This window comes from Lepus europaeus, chromosome X (assembly GCF_033115175.1).
Source record: "Lepus europaeus isolate LE1 chromosome X, mLepTim1.pri, whole genome shotgun sequence".
Classification (NCBI taxonomy): domain Eukaryota; kingdom Metazoa; phylum Chordata; class Mammalia; order Lagomorpha; family Leporidae; genus Lepus; species Lepus europaeus.
Window position 1 is genome coordinate 93,094,272 of NC_084850.1, and position 21,825 is coordinate 93,116,096.

General features: G+C 40.0%; 1 protein-coding gene across 1 annotated transcript in view; it reads left to right on the top strand.

Moving 5' to 3' along the window:
* The window catches only part of LOC133752763 (vascular endothelial growth factor receptor kdr-like), a 301,002-nt gene extending 296,366 nt beyond the window's left edge, over positions 1–4,636 (top strand). The window contains exon 32 of the mRNA XM_062183099.1: positions 3,463–4,636. Within this exon, the coding sequence (XP_062039083.1) occupies positions 3,463–3,664 (202 nt within the window). The 3' untranslated portion in view covers positions 3,665–4,636. The remainder of the gene's footprint in view (positions 1–3,462) is intronic.
* Positions 4,637–21,825: the final 17,189 nt, after the last annotated feature.

Genomic DNA, 21,825 nt, shown 5'->3' on the forward strand with positions numbered 1-21,825 from the left:
AAGGGTGTGCAAAAAGGTGACTCACCCAGGTTGTTCTCTCTCTTGCTCTCTCTCTCTCTCTCTTTTTTGACTCAGAAGGGAAGTAATTCTGCACAGCTGAGTTGAATTGAGGGTAGTTGATGTATGAAATCTGGCTCCTGTGGGTAATTTTCTGCTCTACCCCAGGACCACACAAAGGATCTATGCAGCCCTCAGTGTGGTCTCAAATTTCTCCACAGTCTCTCACCAGGTTGCCAAGGTTACAGAGTTTGTGTACTCAGTGAGTTCTCACACCTACCCTCAGATTTTCAGTCTCATTTCGTTAGCTCCACACTTTCACTAGGTCCTAACCTCCTGTTATTTCTCCCCATCAGAGTCAGGTTTTTCTGCTTGGCTGATGGCAGGCGCCACTTTATGTATGTCCAAAATGGCGCCTGCTCTTTGTCTTGCTCGGCTTTGTAAGGTGAGTGGAGAGAGAGGCTAGTGTCCGTTCCGGTTCCCTTTATTTATTTGTTTTTTTTTCTCTCCTCCAGTCAGCCTGGTGAACTTTCCGCAGTGGGGCTTCCAGTCTCATTCCCTCTAGGCTCTTTCTGCTTTTCCCCGGCAATGTCTCGGGTTACCGAGGTTTTTATCTCACCTCCCCTTCCAGCACTGTCATGCAGACTCCAAGGCTGTCCTCCGTGCCGTGGGCATCCTTGATCTCCCCGTAGGCCCTCCGTGTTACATCCAGTAGATCCGGGAGAGTTTCCTCTGCAATTTTTTCCCGAGCCATTTCCTGAGACTACAGTAACTCCACTTTTATTAAACTATCTTTTCCTGTACTATCAGTGTGAGCCCTCACTATTCTGTCATCTTGGCTCCACAGCCCCCGTGATTAATTTTCAATTACCTTTGTACACAGAAGACTAAGTCTATACTAAGTAAAGATTTCAACAAGTCACACACACACGCACACACACACAGACAAATTGAGGACTAGTTTTATAGTTAACTCCCATAATACAACTCATTGAGTTCTGAGTTCCAGCATGGGAAGTTAGCACAGTGACTCCTGTTGTTAATTTAACAATTAACACTCTTATGTATGATGTCAGTGACCACCCAAGGCTCTTGACATGATCTGTCTAGGCTATGGAAGCCTTTTGAGTCCAAAAACTGTGTCAGTATTTGAACAAGTCCATAAGCAAAGTGGAAGGTCTCTCCTCCATTTAGAGAAAAGTACATCCTTCTTTGATGGCCACTTCTTTCTGCTGGGGTCTCACTCACAGATTTCCTTCATGTAGAACAATTTTTGCCACAGTGTCTTGGCTTTCAGTGCCTGAAATGCTCTCATGGGCTTTTCAGCCAGACCAGGAAGCCTTAAATGCTGATTCTGAGGTCAGAGTGTTACTTAAAAGTGATTGTCATTCTAAGAGTCTGCTGTGTTGACTGCTTCCCATGTTGGAGCATTCTCTCCTTTTTATTTCTATTATTATTTAAAGGCACTTGATCCTATTTATATGATTACTTTAATATTCAATCCTGTATGTATGTTCACTTTAACACTTAATTTTATCACTTCAATATTTAAGATGGCATTTTTACCACAATGCTTAATGGGATTTGGAGTCCCATGACAAGTTTTTAAACTGTACCTTTAGAAGTAAGTCTGTAGGAATGCATGCAGAACTATACAGCTTTACAGTTACAAACTTCTTCCTCACTTTTTTATTCTCAATCTTATTTTTTTTTTTGACAGGCAGAGTGGATAGTGAGAGAGAGAGAGACAGAGAGAAAGGTCTTCCTTTTTGCTGTTGGTTCACCCTCCAATGGGCGCTGCAGCCGGCGCATCTCGCTGATCCGAAGCCAGGAGCCAGGTGCTTCTCCTGGTCTCCCATGCGGGTGCAGGGCCCAAGCACTTGGGCCATCCTCCACTGCACTCGCGGGCCACAGCAGAGAGCTAGCCTGGAAGAGAAGCAACTGGGACAGAATCCGGTGCTCCAACCTGGACTAGAACCCGGTGTGCCGGCACCGCAAGGCGGAGGATTAGCCTGTTAAGCCACGGCGCTAGCCTCTCACTCTTATTTTTTACCGAGATCTATTTTAAATTGACTTTATACACACATGATTAACTATATTAAGTAAAGGATTCAACAAATAGTATGAAGAAAAAAAAAATTAAAAAATGAAACTGTTCCTCGACATTCAAGATAAGGGCAGCTCAAGTCATCTCTTCTCAAAGTGTCAATTTCACTTCTATCAGTTCTCACAGATCAGAGAAAACATATGGTATTTGCCCCTTTGGGACTGGTTTATCTCACTAAGTATGTTGTTTTCCAAATTCATCCATTTTGTTGCAAATGACCAGATTTCATTTTTTTAACCACTGTGTAGTATTCCATAGTGTACATATTCCATAATTTCTTTATCCATGTTTCAATTGATGGGCATTTAGGTTGATTCCTTGTTAGCTATTGTGGATTGAGCTGCAATAAACATGGAGGTACAGATAACTCCTTTGTTTATTGATTTCATTTCCCTCTGGTAAATTCCCAGAGGTGGGATGGCTGGGTCAATTGGTAGGTCTATGTTTGGATTTTTGGTTTTATCTTTGGACTAAGACTCTTAGGTTTAGTGGACAGTCATCTCTTTCAGTGAATACCCAGAGACGTGTGCTGGGTTTAGCCATTGAGCTCTGTTCAGTGCTTCAGGGCATGGAGAGTGTTCAAGGTAACACCTATGTTTGATGTGGTAAATCTCTTTTTTTTAAATCAGAGGAGTGGGTTTGATCAACTTTGTTGTCATAGTCTCATGCTCACTTTCTCTCCTCCAAGGCTACCAATGCTCGGGCATTAGCCCCAGTATGTGCAATATTCATCCAGAACCATATAAAGGAGCCATGTAGTCCTCACTGTGACATGAATCCTACAACAATGACCCTCCCCAGGCAATCACTGAGCCCCCTTATGTGTGGACCCACCTAGAGCGACTGCCCAGAGAACCAGCCACACTGTATGCCCTCCCACAAAGTCACAGTGTTTTCACAGTCCCAGCACACCAGGCTCCCACAGTCACATGTTCCTAACCCCCTTTAATTCTCCCAGCCAGACTCAGGCTTAGGTTGCTGCAGCCAGGTTTCATCTCACTCTCCATAGCTGGTGCTGAAGCTCTTGGCTGCTGGGATCCTGTGTTCTCTCCATGTTTATGCCTCATGTCCACACCCTCCATGTGGATCCACAGCATTGCTCTAACTTTCCACTACAGTTTTCTCCCTAACTTTTCCCTGAGATGGTACTCTCTCCACTTTTTAAAACTATTTTCCCCTAGACTAGAGCAGTGAACTCTCTCCCTATTTCAACATCTTGAGAAACTATTTATTTAAAAAGAAACTACAGGGTTCTTCGATATCTATCAGCCTCCAGTACCCCTCTGACTATAAGATGCATTTCTATCTTACAAACCATGAGTTTTTAACTATTCATTTTTCTTTTTATTTCTTACCAGCCCAAGAGATGTCAACAAGAGCAAGGAGTCCTTTCTAATGGAGACAGATCTGGAGCTTGTGAAATATCATTCAGCCCCTGAGCTTGAAGAGGAAGATCAAATGGAAGAGACTTGCCTCCTGCCTCTGGATCCCACCCTCGAATGTCACAGCCCACCTCCTGATTATAACTTTGTGGTTCACTACAGCACTATACCCATGTAACCTACTAGTAGCACTCTTCCTCCATCATCCATTTTCAGACCACTGTCTTTCCTTAAAAAATCAGCAGTGCTTTTCACATTCATGTCATGGTAACAATATTACTATGATATTGGAGAATGAAAGAAGAGAAAAAAGAAATTTTAGCAAAGAATCTCAATTCGTTACACTGTTTTGGGACACAGATTGCCAAATCCATGCTCTTGGGTCTGAATGGAGAGACAACAGGATGTTTCTATCCCATTTCTCTTGACATTTAACACTTACCAACTCACTCAGATGTGTCTAGCACAGCAACATCCTTAGTCATTCTATATATGCCCTTTACCAACTTGGCCCATTATTATTTCATTCATGGCTACTACAATGATAAACCTCTGGTAGCCCCTCAAAGACCTGTAGAACCTCTAATCAGAAACTGGGACCTCCATGATATTCAGACCCCAGCAATCAACCTGTGAACATTACTTGGTGAACTTTTATCTGAATGTCCTTTATTTTTTGTTCTAATTTTAATTAGTTTATAACAGATTCAATGTGATTTGTAGATACAATTCTAAGAAAATGGTATTTCCTTCTTCTCTCCCTCTCTCCTTCATCTCTCCCCTCCTCCTTTCTTCCTTTATGTCTTTTTTTGTAGTTTTTGACATAACATATGTTAAATTTACATTATAGTAAAAATTCTTAACACTTCACCAAATAAATTTAACAAAGAAAAGGCAAAAAGACCCTAGTTCAGTGGGAATATAGATAATGGCTATAAACAATAACTGAGTACATTTTAAAGTAATAATGGATCATAAGAACTACAGTACTGTAACATTCTTAGCCATTGATTTGATGAAGATATAAAACATTTTTTTACAAAGTTAAATTTACACTGATACACACAGATTTTTAATTTTCTTTTTCTTTAAATTTTAGCTCCAATATTGATATCATTTCTTAAAAAAATAAAGCAACCATTATTCAGACCTAAAACCGAATAGGGATTTCTAGTAGATGGGAGTAGAGAGCTGTTTGCCTGCAACATTTCCCATGAGGTATCAAATCTAACACTCCACAGCATTCTTTGGATACAAGAAGTTCCTAGAAGCTTCAATAGAAGTTGGGCATACCTAATATATTTAGGAATACATTCTACAAACATAATTATCAGCTTTGTGCAATTCCCAAGCCAGAAAATATCCAATTAAATACTCTAGTTAGTATTCAATACTGAGATTTCAAGAACAGCAATTTTTACACATAATCCACAGGCTCTTGTATTAGGTGAACAGCAGCACAAAAAAAGTAAATTTGCATAGACTCATAAGAGAGTAATAGGTGAGGGTCCTTTTCTTGTTGTCCATCTAGGTTGACCTGTATTCCCTTTCCAGAAAGCACCTATATATACCTCTCTTTCAAAGGAAAAAACTTAGTTACATTCTTGAGGGTCGGTAGTTACTTTGTAAAACCCTGTCATGTCCCCCTTCAAAATCCATTATTCAGTAAATCACATCTGATGAGGTAGAACCTCCTACCTTTGGCCTAAGTCCAGGATCATGCAACCACACAAGGACAGACAAGATGCTCATCATTGGATTGCATTGGCGAAAATATGTACTGAATTTGCAGGTAGTGAGTCTCCTCTGACTCATATTCATAGCATCAGGGGGTAAGGAAGATAAGCAATATCCTTCAATAATCTGTACCAGAAAAAAGCTCTGGTTCCTTTCTATCCCCATTTTATAAGTTGGAAATCTGATATCCAGAGAAGAAAAGGGGCTTGCAAGCATCCACTGTTTGAAGTCTTGTGACCTTATACATGGACATTCACATAAATGTGTTAAGGTAAAAGATGCCACTGGAAGGGCCTAATAGTAGGTCTTGGCTTTGTTCTCCTCTTTGGCTAATGTGCATCTAAAAATAACTACTTCCCCCTGTAAATGGAGTGCTATGTTTCTGCTTCAACTGTTCTAGTCTCTTCTGTGGTGGTCTGAAAAATACTAGTATTATTCAAAATCTGTTTGTGTTTATGACACAAGGGCATTAGCACTGTTCAAAGCAGACTAGGTTCAGATTCTGTCTACTTAAAAAGTTTGTAAAGAGCCCCAGAGAATCATAGTGAAATTCTCTATGAAATCCTTGGTTTGGGGCCATTCAAACATAGAGGTATATGCAAGTCCTTTTACCTCTCATTCTTCAGCTTTCTGGAAACACTGGCTACTTGGCTCAGAACAAGTAGGCTGAAATGTGTGACAGAATAAAGAATGAGATAATCACCAGTCTCCAATTGCTAGAGTGACCTCCTTCCTCCAGGATTTTCCCAGGAAATACTTCCTGCGAATGGTGTATCCAGCTTTGCCACTGGCATAGGTAGTCCTCATTAGGTAAATAGATCATTGGAAGGTGATAGTGAAGAACCAAGCTTGATTCCTCCCCGTCTCCTGTTACAAGTATTAATTAGTTTAGTGGTAGCAAGAATTTTATCATTTGGCCATCTACCTAGTAGGCCTTCCCAGTTGTCCCTAATGACAAGTACCTTTACCAACAGAAATTTTTGCTAACACAAATTTTTATAGTAGATTCTCAAGAAACATAAATCAAAGAAGCTCTCATCAAGGCATTCACTGACTAGAACCTTGAAAGGGACTGCATATAGTTCCAATAACCTCTTCAGACAGCTCCAGGATTACCCCCCACAAGAGAGTTCACAAAATTATTTGGTGAGGAACTTATTACAGGAAGTCGTCTCCTTAAGAGGTCATGATGGAATGGTTAGGCAAGCAAACAGCAGCAACATTTCAAACTGTTAAACTGTTAAAGCATTGTTTGAAGTTACAGTATTTTTTATAATTATTTATTTGTTTGAAAGGTAGAGTTACAGAGAGGTAGAGGCAGAGAGAGTGAGAGGTCTTCTTATCCACTGGTTCACTCTCCAAATGGCAGCAACAGCCAGAAATGGGCTGATAAGAATCCAGGAACCAGGACCTTCTTTTTTTTTTTAATTTTTTGACAGGCAGAGTGGACAGTGAGAGAGAGAGACAGAGAGAAAGGTCTTCCTTTTTGCCGTTGGAACCAGGACCTTCTTCCAGATCAGCATGAAAATGGGGGCCCAACGTCTTGGGTCATCTTCTACTGCTTTCCCAGGCCATAACAGAGAGCTGCATCAGTAGTGGAACAGCTGGGACTCAAATTGGTGCCCTTATGGGATGTCAGCACTGCAGGTTGTGGCTTTACCCACTATGCCACTGTGCTGACCCTGAAATTAGTTTTTAAAGTGTTATTCTTCATATCTTAATAACTTGCTCATGTAATCATATTTCAAATTGGCTAGCTTTTAGTGAAAAGCCATTTGAAATAGTTCCAATTAGTTAACTACTTCTACTCATTCACTATTCATCTTTACTGCTCAAAACATATGGTGTCACTGTCCCTCATTCTCCACTTGAACCTTCTGTTGGGAGGAGGTGAGAGTAGAGAAGCAAGACAGGAAAAACCTCACCTCTACTTAGCTCCTGAGTAGAGAGAACCCTCCATCAAGAACATCCCTTCGCATTCTGTTCTTGGTGGAAAGGTATCCCAGGCTTCAGTAGACCTTGTGAGCAGGCACAGTGAGCCAACTTTCTCAAAGATTCTTTCCCATAGTCCATTGTAGATACATTATCCAAGTGTTACTATATTTTGTTAGTATTTTGCTATTTTTTTCTTAAATTTAAATATTACTCTGCCATTTTATTGGAGTATATCTTGAGTTAGACACATACATATATGAGAAGTCTTAAGAAAGTTTGTGGAAATGCGTATTTTGAAAGAGCTATGAGTGGATTTCAATTTATTGCACCAAAATAAATTTATTCTGTTTTCCATAATCTTTTTAAATTACACTTGCTTATTCAAAAGTATATTTATAACTTGTTATCCCACAATAAATATCCCATGCAATACTGGCAGTGCTTCTGGAGGCTGAGCCACCTCTCATGCAAGATGAACATGGGTTTCTAAAAATAGTTTCAAATGACAGCTCCCCTCATATCTCTCTGTTACCAGAGCTTATTTTCCTTTTGTATGGAGCTCCATCTAGTGTTGCAGATTGGGCAAATCTTTTGTCAAATTCTGTCACTCCCACTCTACTAATAGCTCTGTTTAACTCAAGAGGATGCCATGAGGAAGGAAAGAATTCATTGCTTTTTTATTTTTTTAATTTTTTTAATTTACTTGACTGATAGAGTTAGACTGTGAGAGAGAGACAGGGAGAAAGGTCTTCCTTCCTTTGGTTCACCCACAAAATGGCCACTATGGCTGGAGCAATGCTGATCTGAAGCCAGGAGCCAGGTGCTCCCTCCTGGTCTCCCATGTGGGTGCAGGGCCCAAGCACTTGGGCCATCCTCCACTGCCTTCCCGGGCCACAGCAGAGAGCTGGACTGGAAGAGGAGCAACCGGGACTAGGACCTGGTGCCCACATGGGATGCCGGTGCCGCAAGATGGAGGATTAACCAAATGAGCCACGGTGCCGGCCCCAAGAATTGATTGTAACTGGTTCTGACGTATCCAATAACTTGAGGGGTTGGGGAGGCTGAGTCTGATTTGTAAGAGAGTCCAAATAACTCAAGTTTTTTTGGGATCCTTGCATGGGTCCAAGGAGTGTCTCTGACTTGCTGTATTTCTAACTTAGTTGATAAGGTCTTTCAATCAGCATGATGAGTTTATTTTTGACATATTCCTTGGAACTTTTAAATATTCATGTCTAGACTATGAAAACAAGAAGGCACTTAGGGATTGGAGACACTTTTAACTTTAGATAAAAATTCTGAGGCCTCTAATGTCTTCCTTATGAGAACAATTGTACAGCTAGTTGATGTTCTTTCATTCATCTCTTTGAACTCCTGTGTATTTTTGAGTGCTCAGCAGAAGACTATAGTCTTAGCCAACTCTAGGAGTTGCCAAAAGAGATTTTTCATAGTTTTTTTAGTGCTTATCTAGGCCCTTTACCCTGCAGTTTTTCAAACATCCATTTCTTCTCAGAAGCTCTCAGACATCTCTCTCTCTCTCTCTCTCTCTCTCTCTCTCTCTCTCTCTCATTTCTTTATGTATATACTCATGTCAAAATGTGGCTGATTTCAGAGATGGGGTGGTTTACATACAGGGTGCTGACCTTACCCTGGTATGTATATTAGTAGCCAGGCCAAGATGTCTTAGCAAAACAGCATCTCAATTTGCCACAAGTAATAAGAGTTATCTCAGGCATATTCCATTTTAGTCCCACCAAATTTAGCTAATGTCATTTCTTGGCAGGCAGTTGAGGAGAGTGATTCAAGGAAATCACTGCCACTTCAACATCAGCACCCACAGATATGCTTGTAATTGAGGTTGGCAGCAGCAGCCGCCACAGTAACATGGCTAGCTGGTCTTCCCACCAAATAGCCTAACTCAAGACTCCAGGTCCTTAATCCATCGAATTCCTCACATATCTCAAATAAATGTTCACTGTGTCATTCATCTTCCATTACTGTTGAGCACAAAAGATCCATGAACCTCTGTGCCATCCCTGTCAAGAGAATGACATTATGAATTTGGATAATTGTCAATTGTAGGTAAAAGAAAATCATTTGCCCCAGCAGGAGAGTAAGGCAAGAGGAATGGAGAGCTCTTTGGTAGTTAACCCTTCAACACCTACCTTGGAATAGCAATTTTATTTTCCTGCACAGAAAAAAAAGTGAGAGGCTCTTCCCTATATTGATGGCAGTTCTTTTTTAAACAGAATATGGGCAGGGGTCCCTAGCTGACTAATAGATGAGAATCAATGTAAGGCAAACGAGTGCTAATAAATTCCCAGCTTTACCAAATAACTACCACGTCAGAGGAAGCTTCTACCCCCGTAGCTCACATTTCCTTCATAGACCTTGTTTTCTCCTGTCTACAAACATGCCCTGTTAGCCCCAAGCCCAAGTTTAGAAACAAAAAACAAAGAGCTTATTCCTTTGCTTACCCCTTGGCTACCTGGAGAATATACCCAAGTAAAGAAATCCCTCTCCATCAGTTGCATTTTATTATGTAATTAAAATCATATTGTATCTTTTATTTTCAATAAAGAAGTCTGTATTCAATTCAGAACTACTGTTCTTCTGCTTTTATTTGATACCAATATGTTTCTGGAAGTTTAAAAGGCTACCTCTTTTCAGCAATCCTTCCCTTCCTTTGTTACTTTGCATTTGGAGCAGAATCAGGGCATTACCCCCTGAATGCCAGTACAGTGCTCCCTTGCTGCTCCTATTATTGTTTAAGTGCACCTGGATATGGCTTAGGCCATCCCTCTGGAAGGCATAGATGGCAAACTGTCGTGGTGTTCAGGCAGAACCTTTTCCACAGATACACAAAGTATATACACTATGCTACCTCCTTGTATTTCAAAGGATGCACCAGAAAGCCTGGGAGCCCAGACAGAGATCTTCCACAGGCTTGGGGCCAACACAGAGATCTCTTACTAGGGCAACGCTCAGGGTAGGAGGGCTGTCCCTTAGAACCACAAACCAGAGGATCCATCAGCGTGTCATTCCAGCCTGAGAGATTCATAGGTATGTGACTCTAGTATGTGATAATTGCTACATGAGCTGCATACAGAAAGTCAGGAGAGTGGATATGTTCAGAGCTTTCAAGGTCCAACCTTTGTCCCAGTGTGACTTTTGAGTCAAAGATTATTCTAGAACCTTAAGATTTAATAAATGACTTGTGGAGTCTGGATTTGGCTGAGACCTATTACCCGTTTTTTTTTTTTCTTTCCTATGTCTCCATTCTTTTATAGGAACATCTATTTTATGCCTGTTTCACCATTTTAATCATAATCCCTTACTTAATATGGCTCAACTTTTGACATGTTTTACTTTATGATAGAATGAAAGTGATACACATTCAGTGTAAATCAAACTTCTAATTGTGAATTTTGATCTTTTTCTGAGCTATGTATATGCCGTGCAAGACTCTATCATGAAGCTGTGAATTAGCAGTGAGCTACAGCTCCTGGTCAGCTATATGATAATGAGAGTAAATTAATAACGCTGTATGGTACACTAGTTGCTGTTATGTAAGGTGCATTAAATTTTTAACTTCCAATATTTTGTAGTTATGATGGCTTTATTGGGATATTATCTCATTGTAAGTCAAGGGCGTCTGTATTTAGAAAGCATATGCTATGTTTTATTTCATAGGTTCATGGTTCCAGAACTGTGAACAATATATTTCTTGTGTTTATGAATCAAATTTTGCTATTGCTGCAGGGACACACTGAGGCAGACATTTACCCCTATAAATCTGCCTCAAGTATTTCCTTTGCTGCATCTCATAAGTTTAAGTATGTTGTATTTTCATTTTAATTTATCTTGAGATATTTTCTAATTTCCCTTTTGATTTCTTGTTTGATTCATTGTTTTTCAAGTGTGTGTTCTGTCAATTTCCACATATTGTAATTTTTCAATTTACATTATGTTAATTTTCTAGCTTAATCCACTTGATGTTGGAAAATTTATTTGATATGACTTGAATCACCTTAAGTTTGGTAAGACTTGTTTTGTGATCTAATATGTGCTCTATCCTTGGGAACAGTCCATGTGTGCTTGAGAACAATATATATTCTGCCGCTTTTAAGTAGAATGTTTTGTATATGTTTGTTAATACCATTTGGTCAATCATGTTGTTCCTTTCTTTTCTTTTTTTAATTTATTTTGAAAGAGTTACAGAGATAAAAGGAGAGAGAAAGAGATCTTCCATGTGCAGATTCAGTCCCCAGATAGCTGAAAAAGCCAGGGCTGGACAGGCTGCCAGGAACCAGGAATTTCACCTGGATATCCCACGTGGGTGGCAGGGGCCCAAACACTTGAGCCATCATCCGTGGTTTTCTCCAGGCCATTAGCAGGGATCTGGATCAGAAGTGAAACAGCTAGGACATGAATTAGTGCCCATATGTGCAGGCAGCAGCTTTCTTTGCTACACCACAACACTAGCCTCTATCTTGTGTTTCTTTACTGATATTCTGTCTGAAAGTTCTATCTGTTATTGAAAATGTAGTATTGAGGCCGGTTCCACGGCTTACTAGGCTAATCCTCTGCCTGCGGCGCCGGCACCCCGGGTTCTAGTCCTGGTTGGGGCGCCGGATTCTGTCCCGGTTGCTCCTCTTCCAGGCCAGCTCTCTGCTGTGGCCCGGGAAGGCAGTGGAGGATGGCCCAAGTGCTTGGGCCCTGCACCCGCATGGGAGACGAGGAGGAGGCACCTGGCTCCTGGCTTCAGATCGGTGCAGCGCGTTGGCCGTGACATCCATTTGGGGGGTGAACCAACGGAAGGAAGACCTTTCACTCTGTCTCTCTCTCTTTCACTAACTCTGCCTGTAAAAAAAAAAAAAGAAAGAAAATGTAGTATTGAAATCTCTGACTACTATTGTGTTATTGTCTATTAATTCCCTTAAGTTCTGTCAATGTTTACTTCATATATGTGAATGCTCTGATTTTGGTGATATATCTATATATCTATATCTATATCACCGCAAGTATATATGTATGTTTGTATGTATACACACACACATACACACACACAAACGTGTGTACGCAAATTCACTCTTTCACAATTGTAAAATGTATTTCTGTGCCCCTTTTGGATTTTTAAAGTCAATTTTGTTTGATATAAGCAAATTCAACTCTGCTTGTTTTTGGTAACCATGTGTATGGAGTATCTGGTGTAGGCAAGGAGATAGCAAAAGTAAGAGGAGCTGAGGTTTGACAGTATTGCCCTGTTACCCTGTCCTCTTTGTTCTGCATGAGCCAAGGTGGGGAAGCACAGCCTTCCTGTGACAGCCCCAGCCGACCTCCATGTCAGGTGCAGCCAACTCAGGTGACATCTCTGACTAGCCCATGGGGAAGCCTGGCCTGGCCCATGTGACATCCTAATCTGTACTACCCAAACTCCCTTCCATGGATTGCTAACTCCTCTCTCCTGTGTAGGGAAAAACTACGACTTCTTTGTTATTGCAAACTTAGAAAAAGCTCCAGCTAGAAATCTCCATTATGGCTACCAGCTGCATCCCCATAATGACTTTTAGGTTATTGTAATGTAAGTATAATAAAATTACCATGACTAAACTTTGATTTCCTTCTGACATCACAACATTTCCCAGGTTTCTAGTAAAGGTCACTGGTTACTTGGGCAGTACCCAAGCTCTACCCAAACTCTTGCCTCTTTGACTGTTCAATGAAACCTTGGCCCAGACACCACCCAGTAAGCCTTCATAAAGTCAGTTTGGAGCCTTGTTACTTACAGTTCATTCTCTCATTCTTTATCCAGCTTTCCCACACCTACTTCTAGAGGGTGTACTTTTCTTAAAATAAATCTTGGTTTCCTGTTCACCTTTATCTACTTCTCTACTTTGAATTGTCACATGGAGACAAGGACCTGGACCTGGACCATATCTTTTCCCATCCATTCATTTACAGCTTTTGTGTATATTTAAATATAAAGTATGTTTTCTAAGCAACATTATGAATAGTTGGATTTTTTATATCCATTGTACTGCAATATTGATTTTGATGTGAGAATTCTAACATACTTACATTTAAATAAATTATTGATAGGGAAAAGCATCTTATTTTGTTAACTTTTTGTCTGGCATAATTTTTCATCTCTTCTATTCTTACTTTCTTTGGAGTTCTATTGACTGTGCTACAATATGCTTTTACTACTTTCTTTTTACTTTATCTTCTGTCAATATTTTCCTTGTTGTCATCATCTTACAGTCATAAAAATCTATTTTATATTTATAATATACTGACTTAAACTGCATACAAAAATTCTACTTTTACTTTTACCCACTATAGTTTATGCTGTTGATGTTACAAATTACATGTGGATGTGATAGAAATTTTAAAAAGATCAATAGTGAAATTAAAAGATGTTTCTTCTAGTGTGGATGAAAGATATCTCTCTCTTTTTCTATCTCTATCTCTCCCTCTGTCTCTGTAACCCTGCCTTTCAAATAAATAAAATGAATCTTTTAAAAAATTTGAAATTCATTCACGATTGTCTTTTTTTTTGACAAGCAGAGTTAGACAGTGAGAGAGAGAGAGACAGAGAGAAAGGTCTTCCTTCCCTTAGTTCTCCCCAGAAATAGCCGCTACGGCCGGTGCACTGTGGCCGGCGCACTACGCCTATCCGAAGCCAGGAGCCAGGTGCTTCCTCCTGGTCTCCCATGTGGGTGCAGGGCCCAAGCACTTGGGCCATCCTCCACTGCCTTCCCGGGCCACAGCAGAGAGCTGGCCTGGAAGAGGAGCAACCGGGACAGAATCCGGTGCCCCAACCGGGACTGGAACCCGGGGTGCCGGCACTGCAAGGTGGAGGATTAGCCTAGTGAGCAGCGGCGCTGGCTATGATTGTCTTATAATACACATTTTCTATGAATTTTTGAAAATCTCTCGTATTTTAACATTTTGTAACAATTACCATATGTTTACAGCTATGCTTTTTATAGTTTTGTCTTCAACCTCTTTATCAAGAATGATCAGTGATTTATGCACTACTGTTACAGAATTACAGAATTTTGTTTTTGTCTACACATTTACCTTCATCCATCATCTTTATACTTTCATGTTACTTTTTGCCATCATTTGGTTTCAAGTTGAATAATTCCCTTGAGCATTTCATATTATGTAGATTTAGTTACAAGGAGCTCATTCAGTTCATGTTTACCTAAGCATTTATTTATTTTAAAGATATTTTTCTCATATATAATATACTTGCTTGTCAGAGTTATACCTTCACCAATTAACTCAGCTACAGATTCTTTCAATCCTTTCACACGGATATATGACAAAAAGAATTGTTCTATATATTATTGCATTATTGCATTGAGGGAAATAGGGCTCAGGACCTCTTATTCTGCCATCATACAGATGTTACTCCTCTGTCTTTAGTTTTCTGAAGTGTTATTATGATGTGTTTTGGTGTGGATATGCTTGAGTTTGTCCAGCTAATAATTTTTTCAAGGTCCTTTTAATAATTAACCTAGGTGCTTGAATCTGAAAGGTTATATATTTTGTCAAATTTGGAAAAATTTAAGCCATTATTTCTTCATATATATATATATATATATATTATAAACACTTTTATTTAGTAAATATAATTTTCTAAAGTACAGTTTATGGATTAGAATGGCTTTCCCCCCCATAAATTCCCTCCCACCTGTACCCCTGCCATGCCCCACTCCCTCTCCCATTCCATTCACATCAAGATTTATTTTCAATTATCTTTATATACAGAAGATCTATTTAGTATATATTAAGTAAAGATTTCATCAGTTTGCACCACACAGAACATAAAGTGTAAAATACTGTTTGAGTACTAGGTTTAGCATTAATTCACATTGGACAACACATTAAGGACAGAGATCCCACATGAGGAGCAAGTACACAGTGACTCCTGTTGTTGACTTAAAAATTTGACACTCTTATTTATGGTGTCAGAAATCCCCCTTGGCTCTAGTAATGAGTTGCCAAGGCTATGAAAGCCTCTTGAGTTCGCTGACTTTGATCTTATTTAGACAAGGTCATAGTCAAAGTGGAAGTTCTCTCCTCCCTTCAGAGAAAGGTACCTCCTTCTTTGAACGCCCGTTCTTCTGTTTTTTATTTATTTATTTATTTATTTTTGACAGACAGAGTGGACAGTGAGAGAGAGACAGAGAGAAAGGTCATCCTTTTGCCGTTGGTTCACCATCCAATGGCCGCCGCGGTAGCGTGCTGTGTCCAGCGCACCGCGCTGATCCGATGGCAGGAGCCAGGTGCTTCTCCTGGTCTCCCATGGGGTGCAGGGCCCAAGGACTTGGGCCATCCTCCACTGCACTCCCTGGCCATAGCAGAGAGCTGGACTGGAAGAGGGGCAACCGGGACAGGATCGGTGCCCCAACCGGGACTAGAACCCTGTGTGCCGGCGCCGCAAGGCGGAGGATTAGCCTAGTGAGCCGTGGCGCCGGCTGGCCCGTTCTTTCTACTGGGATCTCACTCGCAGAGATCTTTCATCTAAGTCCTCTTTTTTTTTTTGCCAGTGTCTTGGCTTTCCATGCCTAAAATACTACCATGGGCTCTTCAGCCAGATCCGAATGCCTTAAGGGCTGATTCTGAGGCTAGAGCGCTGTTTAGGACATCGGCCATTCTATGAATCTGCTGTGTATCCCGCTTCACATGTTGGATCGGTCTCTCCCTTTTTGATTCTATCAGTTAGTATTAGCAGACACTAGTCTTGTTTGTGTGATCCCTTTGACTCTTAGAACTATCAGGGTGATCAACTGTGAATTGAAATTGATCACGTGGACTAGTGAGATGGCATTTGTACATGCCACCTTGATGGGATTGTATTGGAATTCCCTGGCATATTTCTAACTCCACCATTTGAGGCAAGTCCGATTGAGCATGTCCCAAATTGTACATCTCCATCCTCTCTTATTCCCGCTCTTATATTTAAGAGGAATCACTTTTCAGTTAAATTTCAACACTTAATCTAGAGTCATAGTATAACGAGAAAAAAAAACAAAGAATATCTCCAATATGCAAAACAAAAAACACAGTAACCGAGGTAACAAGAACAAGGAAGACACTATGATGCCCCCAAATGAACAAGACACCCCAATTCAAGAATATGAAGATGAAGAGATAGAGGAAATGCAAGAAGCGGAGAAATGACGAGAAATCATAATGAAATGAAGAACTCAATAGATCAAATGACGAGAAATCATAATGAAATGAATAACTCAATAGATCAAATGACAAACAAATTAGAGAGCCTTAAAAACAGAATGGGTGAAGCAGAAGAGAGAATATCAGAATTAGAAGACAGAGAACAGGAAAGGAAACAGTCAAACCAAAGGAAAGAAGAAGAAATTAGAAATCTAAAAAAATATTGTTGGGAATCTACAGGATACTATTAAAAAAACCCAACATTTGGGTTCTAGGAGTTCCTGAAGGCATGGAGAGGGAGAAAGGATTAGAAGGCCTTTTTAGTGAGATACTAGCAGAAAATTTCCCAGGTGTGGAGAAGGACAGAGACATCCTAGTACAGGAAGCTCATAGAACCCCTAATAAACATGACCAAAAGAGATCCTCACCACGACACATTGTAATTACACTCACCAAAGTGAAACAGAAAGAAAAGATCCTAAAATGTGCAAGAGAGAAACACCAGATTACTCTCAGAGGATCTCCAATTAGACTCACAGCTGACTTCTCACCAGACACCCTACAAGCTAGGAGGGAATGGCGAGATATAGCCCAGGTACCAAAAGAGAAAAACTGCCATCCCAGAATATTATATCCTGCAAAGCTCTCATTTGTGAATGAAGGTGAAATAAAGACCTTTAACGGCATACAGAAATTGCAAGAATTTCTCGCCACTCGTCCAGCCCTGCAAAAGATGCTTATAAAGATGTGTTACACACAGAAACACGGTCATCAATATGAAAGAAGGTAAAGGGAGGAAACCTCACAGCAAAAGATCACAGGAATCTCAAACCATATATTAGAAAATATCTTGGGCAAATGACAGGGCAAAGTTACTCCTTCTCAATAGTCACATTGAATGTTAATGGCCTGAACTGTCCAGTTAAAAGACACCGATTGGCTGATTGGGTTAAGGAACAAAACCCATCCTTTTGCTGCTTACAAGAAACTCATCATTCCAACAATGATGCATACAGACTGAAAGTGAAAGGCTGGAAAAATATATACCATGCCAACAGAAATGAAAAAAGAGCGGGCGTAGCCATCTTAATATCGGACAACATAAACTTTACCACAAAAACTGTTAGGAGAGACAAAGAGGGGCACTATTTAATGATTAAGAGATCCATTCAACAGGAAGATATAATGATTATCAATGTATATGCACCTAATTACAGGGCACGGGTTTATTTAAAAGACTTGATAAGGGACTTAAAGGGAGACTTAGACACCAATACAATAGTTCTGGGGGACTTCAATACTCCACTCTCAGAGATAGACAGATCAACAGGACAGAAGATGAACAAGGAGACAGTAGATTTAAACGACACTATAGCCCAAATGGATCTAACAGATATCTACAGAACTTTTCATCCTACACATAAAGCATTTACATTCTTCTCAGCAGTACATGGAACCCTCTCTAGGATTGACCACATACTAGGCCATAAAGCAAGTCTCAGCAAATTCAAAAGAATTAGAATCATATCATGCAGCTTCTCAGACCACAAAGGAATGAAATTGGAAATTAGCAACTCGGGAATCCCTAGAGCACGTGCAAACACATGGAGATTGAACAACATGCTCCTGAATGAACAATGGGTCATAGAAGAAACTAAAAGAGAAATCAAAAATTTTCTTGAAGTAAATGAGGATAAAAGCACAACATACCAAAACATGGGATACAATAAAAGCATTCCTCAGAAACCTGAACAGAACCCTACCATACAACCCAGCCATCCCACTCCTTGGAATTTACCCAAAGGAAATTAAATTGGCAAAGAAAAAAGCCATCTGCACATTAATGTTTATTGCAGCTCAATTCACAATAGCTAAGACCTGGAACCAACCCAAATGCCCATCAACAGTAGACTGGATAAAGACATTATGGGACATGTACTCCATAGAATACTATACAGCAGTTATAAACAATGAAACCCTGTCATTTGCAATAAGATGGAGGAATCTGGAAAACATCATGCTGAGTGAATTAAGCCAGTCCCAAAGAGACAAATATCATATGTTCTCCCTGATTGGCGACAACTAACTGAGCACCAAAGGAGAAATCTGTTGAAGTGAAGTGGACACTGAGAAACAATGACCTGATCAGCTCTTGTTCTGACTGTTGTTGTACAATGTAATACTTTATCCTTTTTTAGTATTTTTTGTTGTTGTTGTTCTAGTACTAGTGGTTGAACTCTGTAATTAACACACAATTATTCTTAGGTGTTTATATTTTAACTGAAAAGTAATCCCTGTTAAATATAAGAGTAGGAAAGTGAGAGGGAGGAGATGTACAATTTGGGACATGCTTAATCGGGCTTGCCCCAAATGGTGTAGATAGAATCGTGCCAGGGGATTCCAGTACAATCCCATCAAGGTGGCATGTACCAATGCCACCTCACTAGTTCAAGTGATCAATTTCAGTTCACAATTGATGGCTCTGATAGGTCTAAGAGTCAAAGGGATCACACAAACAAGACTAGAGTCTGCGAATACTAACTGATAGAATTAAAAAGGGAGAGACCAATCCAACATGCGAAGCGGGATACACAGCAGACTCATAGAATTGCAGATGTCCTAAATAGCACTCTGGCTTCAGAATCAGCCCTTAAGGCATTCGGATCTGGCTGAAGAGGCTATGAGAGTATTTTAGGCATGGAAAGCCAAGAGACTCTGGAAAAAAAAACCTAAATGAAAGATCTCTGTGAGTGAGATCCCTGTGGAAAGAATGGGGCCATCAAAGAAGGAGGTACCTTTCTCTGAAGGGAGGAGAGAACTTCCACTTTGACTATGACCCTATCGGAACAAGATCAAAGTCGGCAAACCCTAAAGGCATCCATAGCCTTGGCAACTCATGTCTGGAGCCTGGGGAGATTATTGACGCCATAAATAAGAGTGTCAAATTGTTAAATCAACAACAGGAGTTACTGTGTACTTATTTCTGATGTGGGATCTGTCCTTAATGTGTTGTCCAATGTGAAGTGATGCTGTAACTAGTACTAAAACAGTATTTTTACACTTTGTGTTTCTGTGTGGGTGCAAACTGATGAAATCTTTACCTAATATATACTTAATCGATCTTCTGTATATAAAGATAATTTAAAATTATAAAAAAACAACAAAAACTTGGTGTTAAATTGGAAATTGCATAGAAAATTAATCAATTTTTTAAAAATATCATGTAGGATCTCTGTCTTTAATGTGCTCTACACTGTTATTTAATGCTATAACTAGTACTCCAACAGTATTTTTTCACTTTGTGTTGCTATATGGGGGCAAACTGTTGAAATCTTTACTTAATAGGCAGGCGCCGTGGCTCAGTAGGCTAATCCTCCGCCTTGCGGCTCCGGCACACCAGGTTCTAGTCCCGGTCGGGGCACCGATCCTGTCCCGGTTGCCCCTCTTCCAGGCCAGCTCTCTGCTGTGGCCAGGGAGTGCAGTGGAGGATGGCCCAAGTCCTTGGGCCCTGCACCCCATGGGAGACCAGGAGAAGCACCTGGCTCCTGCCATCGGAACAGCGTGGTGTGCCAGCCGCAGCACGCCTACCGCGGTGGCCATTGGAGGGTGAACCAACGGCAAAAAGGAAGACCTTTCTCTCTGTCTCCCTCTACTGTCCACTCTGCCTGTCAAAAAAAAAGAAATCTTTACTTAATAAATACTAAACTGATCTTCTGTATATAAAAAGAATTGAAAATGTATCTTGATGTGAATGGAAGGGGAGAGGGAGAGGGAGGGTTGCAGGTGGGAGGGAAGTTATGGGGTGGGGGAAGCCATTGTAATCCATAAACTGTACTTTGGAAATTTATATTCATTAAATAATAGTTAAAAAAAAGAAATCAATTGGGACCCCCATTTCCCATATTGGAATGCCTGGATCTGCTTTCAATTCAACTAGTTAACTTATTTAAGTACTAAATTTTATTTTTGGTTGAGAGATTCCATGACCTTAATGCCTCAAATTTCCCATGATTGTGAGGGGCCACACATGGGATTAGTAAATTAGAGATCATTTGGGATAAAAGAGGGCACTCATTTCCTCTGATTAGACCAGGCCCTGATTAGAATTCCCTCTTTCATGCACAATCTTTATGGCCTATAATATTTCCCGTCCTTCTATAGCCGTAATCATACTCAAACCAAAGCCCACAGAGTGGTTTTGGAAGAAACGTCTACTTTTCTATATAACTTTAGCATGGTACAAAGGACATACCACTTCACAGAATGTGTGGGAAAAGGTTACTATCATACATGAGATAGTTCACTTTGATTCCTAGGTTTTGATACCTTACTTATAAGGCACATCTATGCATTATTATGCCAATATCCTTCCTCTGGTAGCAACTATACATGCCATTAGACAAACATTGGATAGTATTGAGATGTTGACCAAAAACAAAGAAGCTACCGATTTTAATTCTCAAGTTTTAACAGTCTATATGCTATCTTAATTTAGTTACAAGGGTTGGCGCTTTGGTGCAGTGGGTTAAAGCCCTGGCCTGCAGTGCCAGAATCCCATTATTAGCACAGGTTTGAGTCCTGTCTGCTCCACTTCTGATTTATCTCTCTGCTATGGCCTGGTAAAGCAGAAGAAAATGGTCCATGTTCTTGGGCCCCTGTACCCTTGTGGGAGGCCCAGAAGAAGCTCCTAGCTCCTGGCTTTGGACAAGCTCAGCTCTGGCCATTGCAGTCATTTGGCGAGCGAACAAGCAGATGGAAGACTTTTCTCTCTCTCTGGCTCTACCTCTCTCAGTAACTCTGTCTTTCAAATAAATAAAATAAAGCTTAAAAAAGTTATAAATGTGGCTCTTCAAGCAAGTTTAAAACTTCTGTGCCTCCTTAATTTCCATTTTCCATTTATTACAATAGATAGAGTCTCATAAAAATGTTAACAATATAGAAAATTAAAATTCATTCCTGATCATCTCTTCTTGGCCTCCCAGGCCTATTACTTCGGATAACTATCAAATATCATTTTGGTAGATGTGCTTCCAAAATTGTGTGCATTTAATGTGTGTGTATACTCAATAGGTAAGTAGGTAGATAGATGACAGTAAATGGACAATATAAAGACATAAGGAAAGATATATGTATGTGTATTTAGATAATTCCTGATTTATGTGACCTTTTGATTTGTGACTTTATAACTTTATAATGGTGCAGCAGTGATATTAATTCAATAGATGTCACATTTCCAGATTTTGAGTTCGATCTTTTCCTAGGCTAGCAACACTGAAGGATACTTCAAAAAGTACATGGAAAATGGAATTAAAAGATAAGCTTATTTGTGCAAATTTTTATGAACTTCATGAGTAATTTTTTAAAAAAATAATATACAATTTTATAAACTTTTTAATGACCCTCCAATTTTTGGATTTCAAAATTGAATAATGTTGATAGTAGAATTTATTGTAGGGATTTCCAGAGTGTTGACATAAT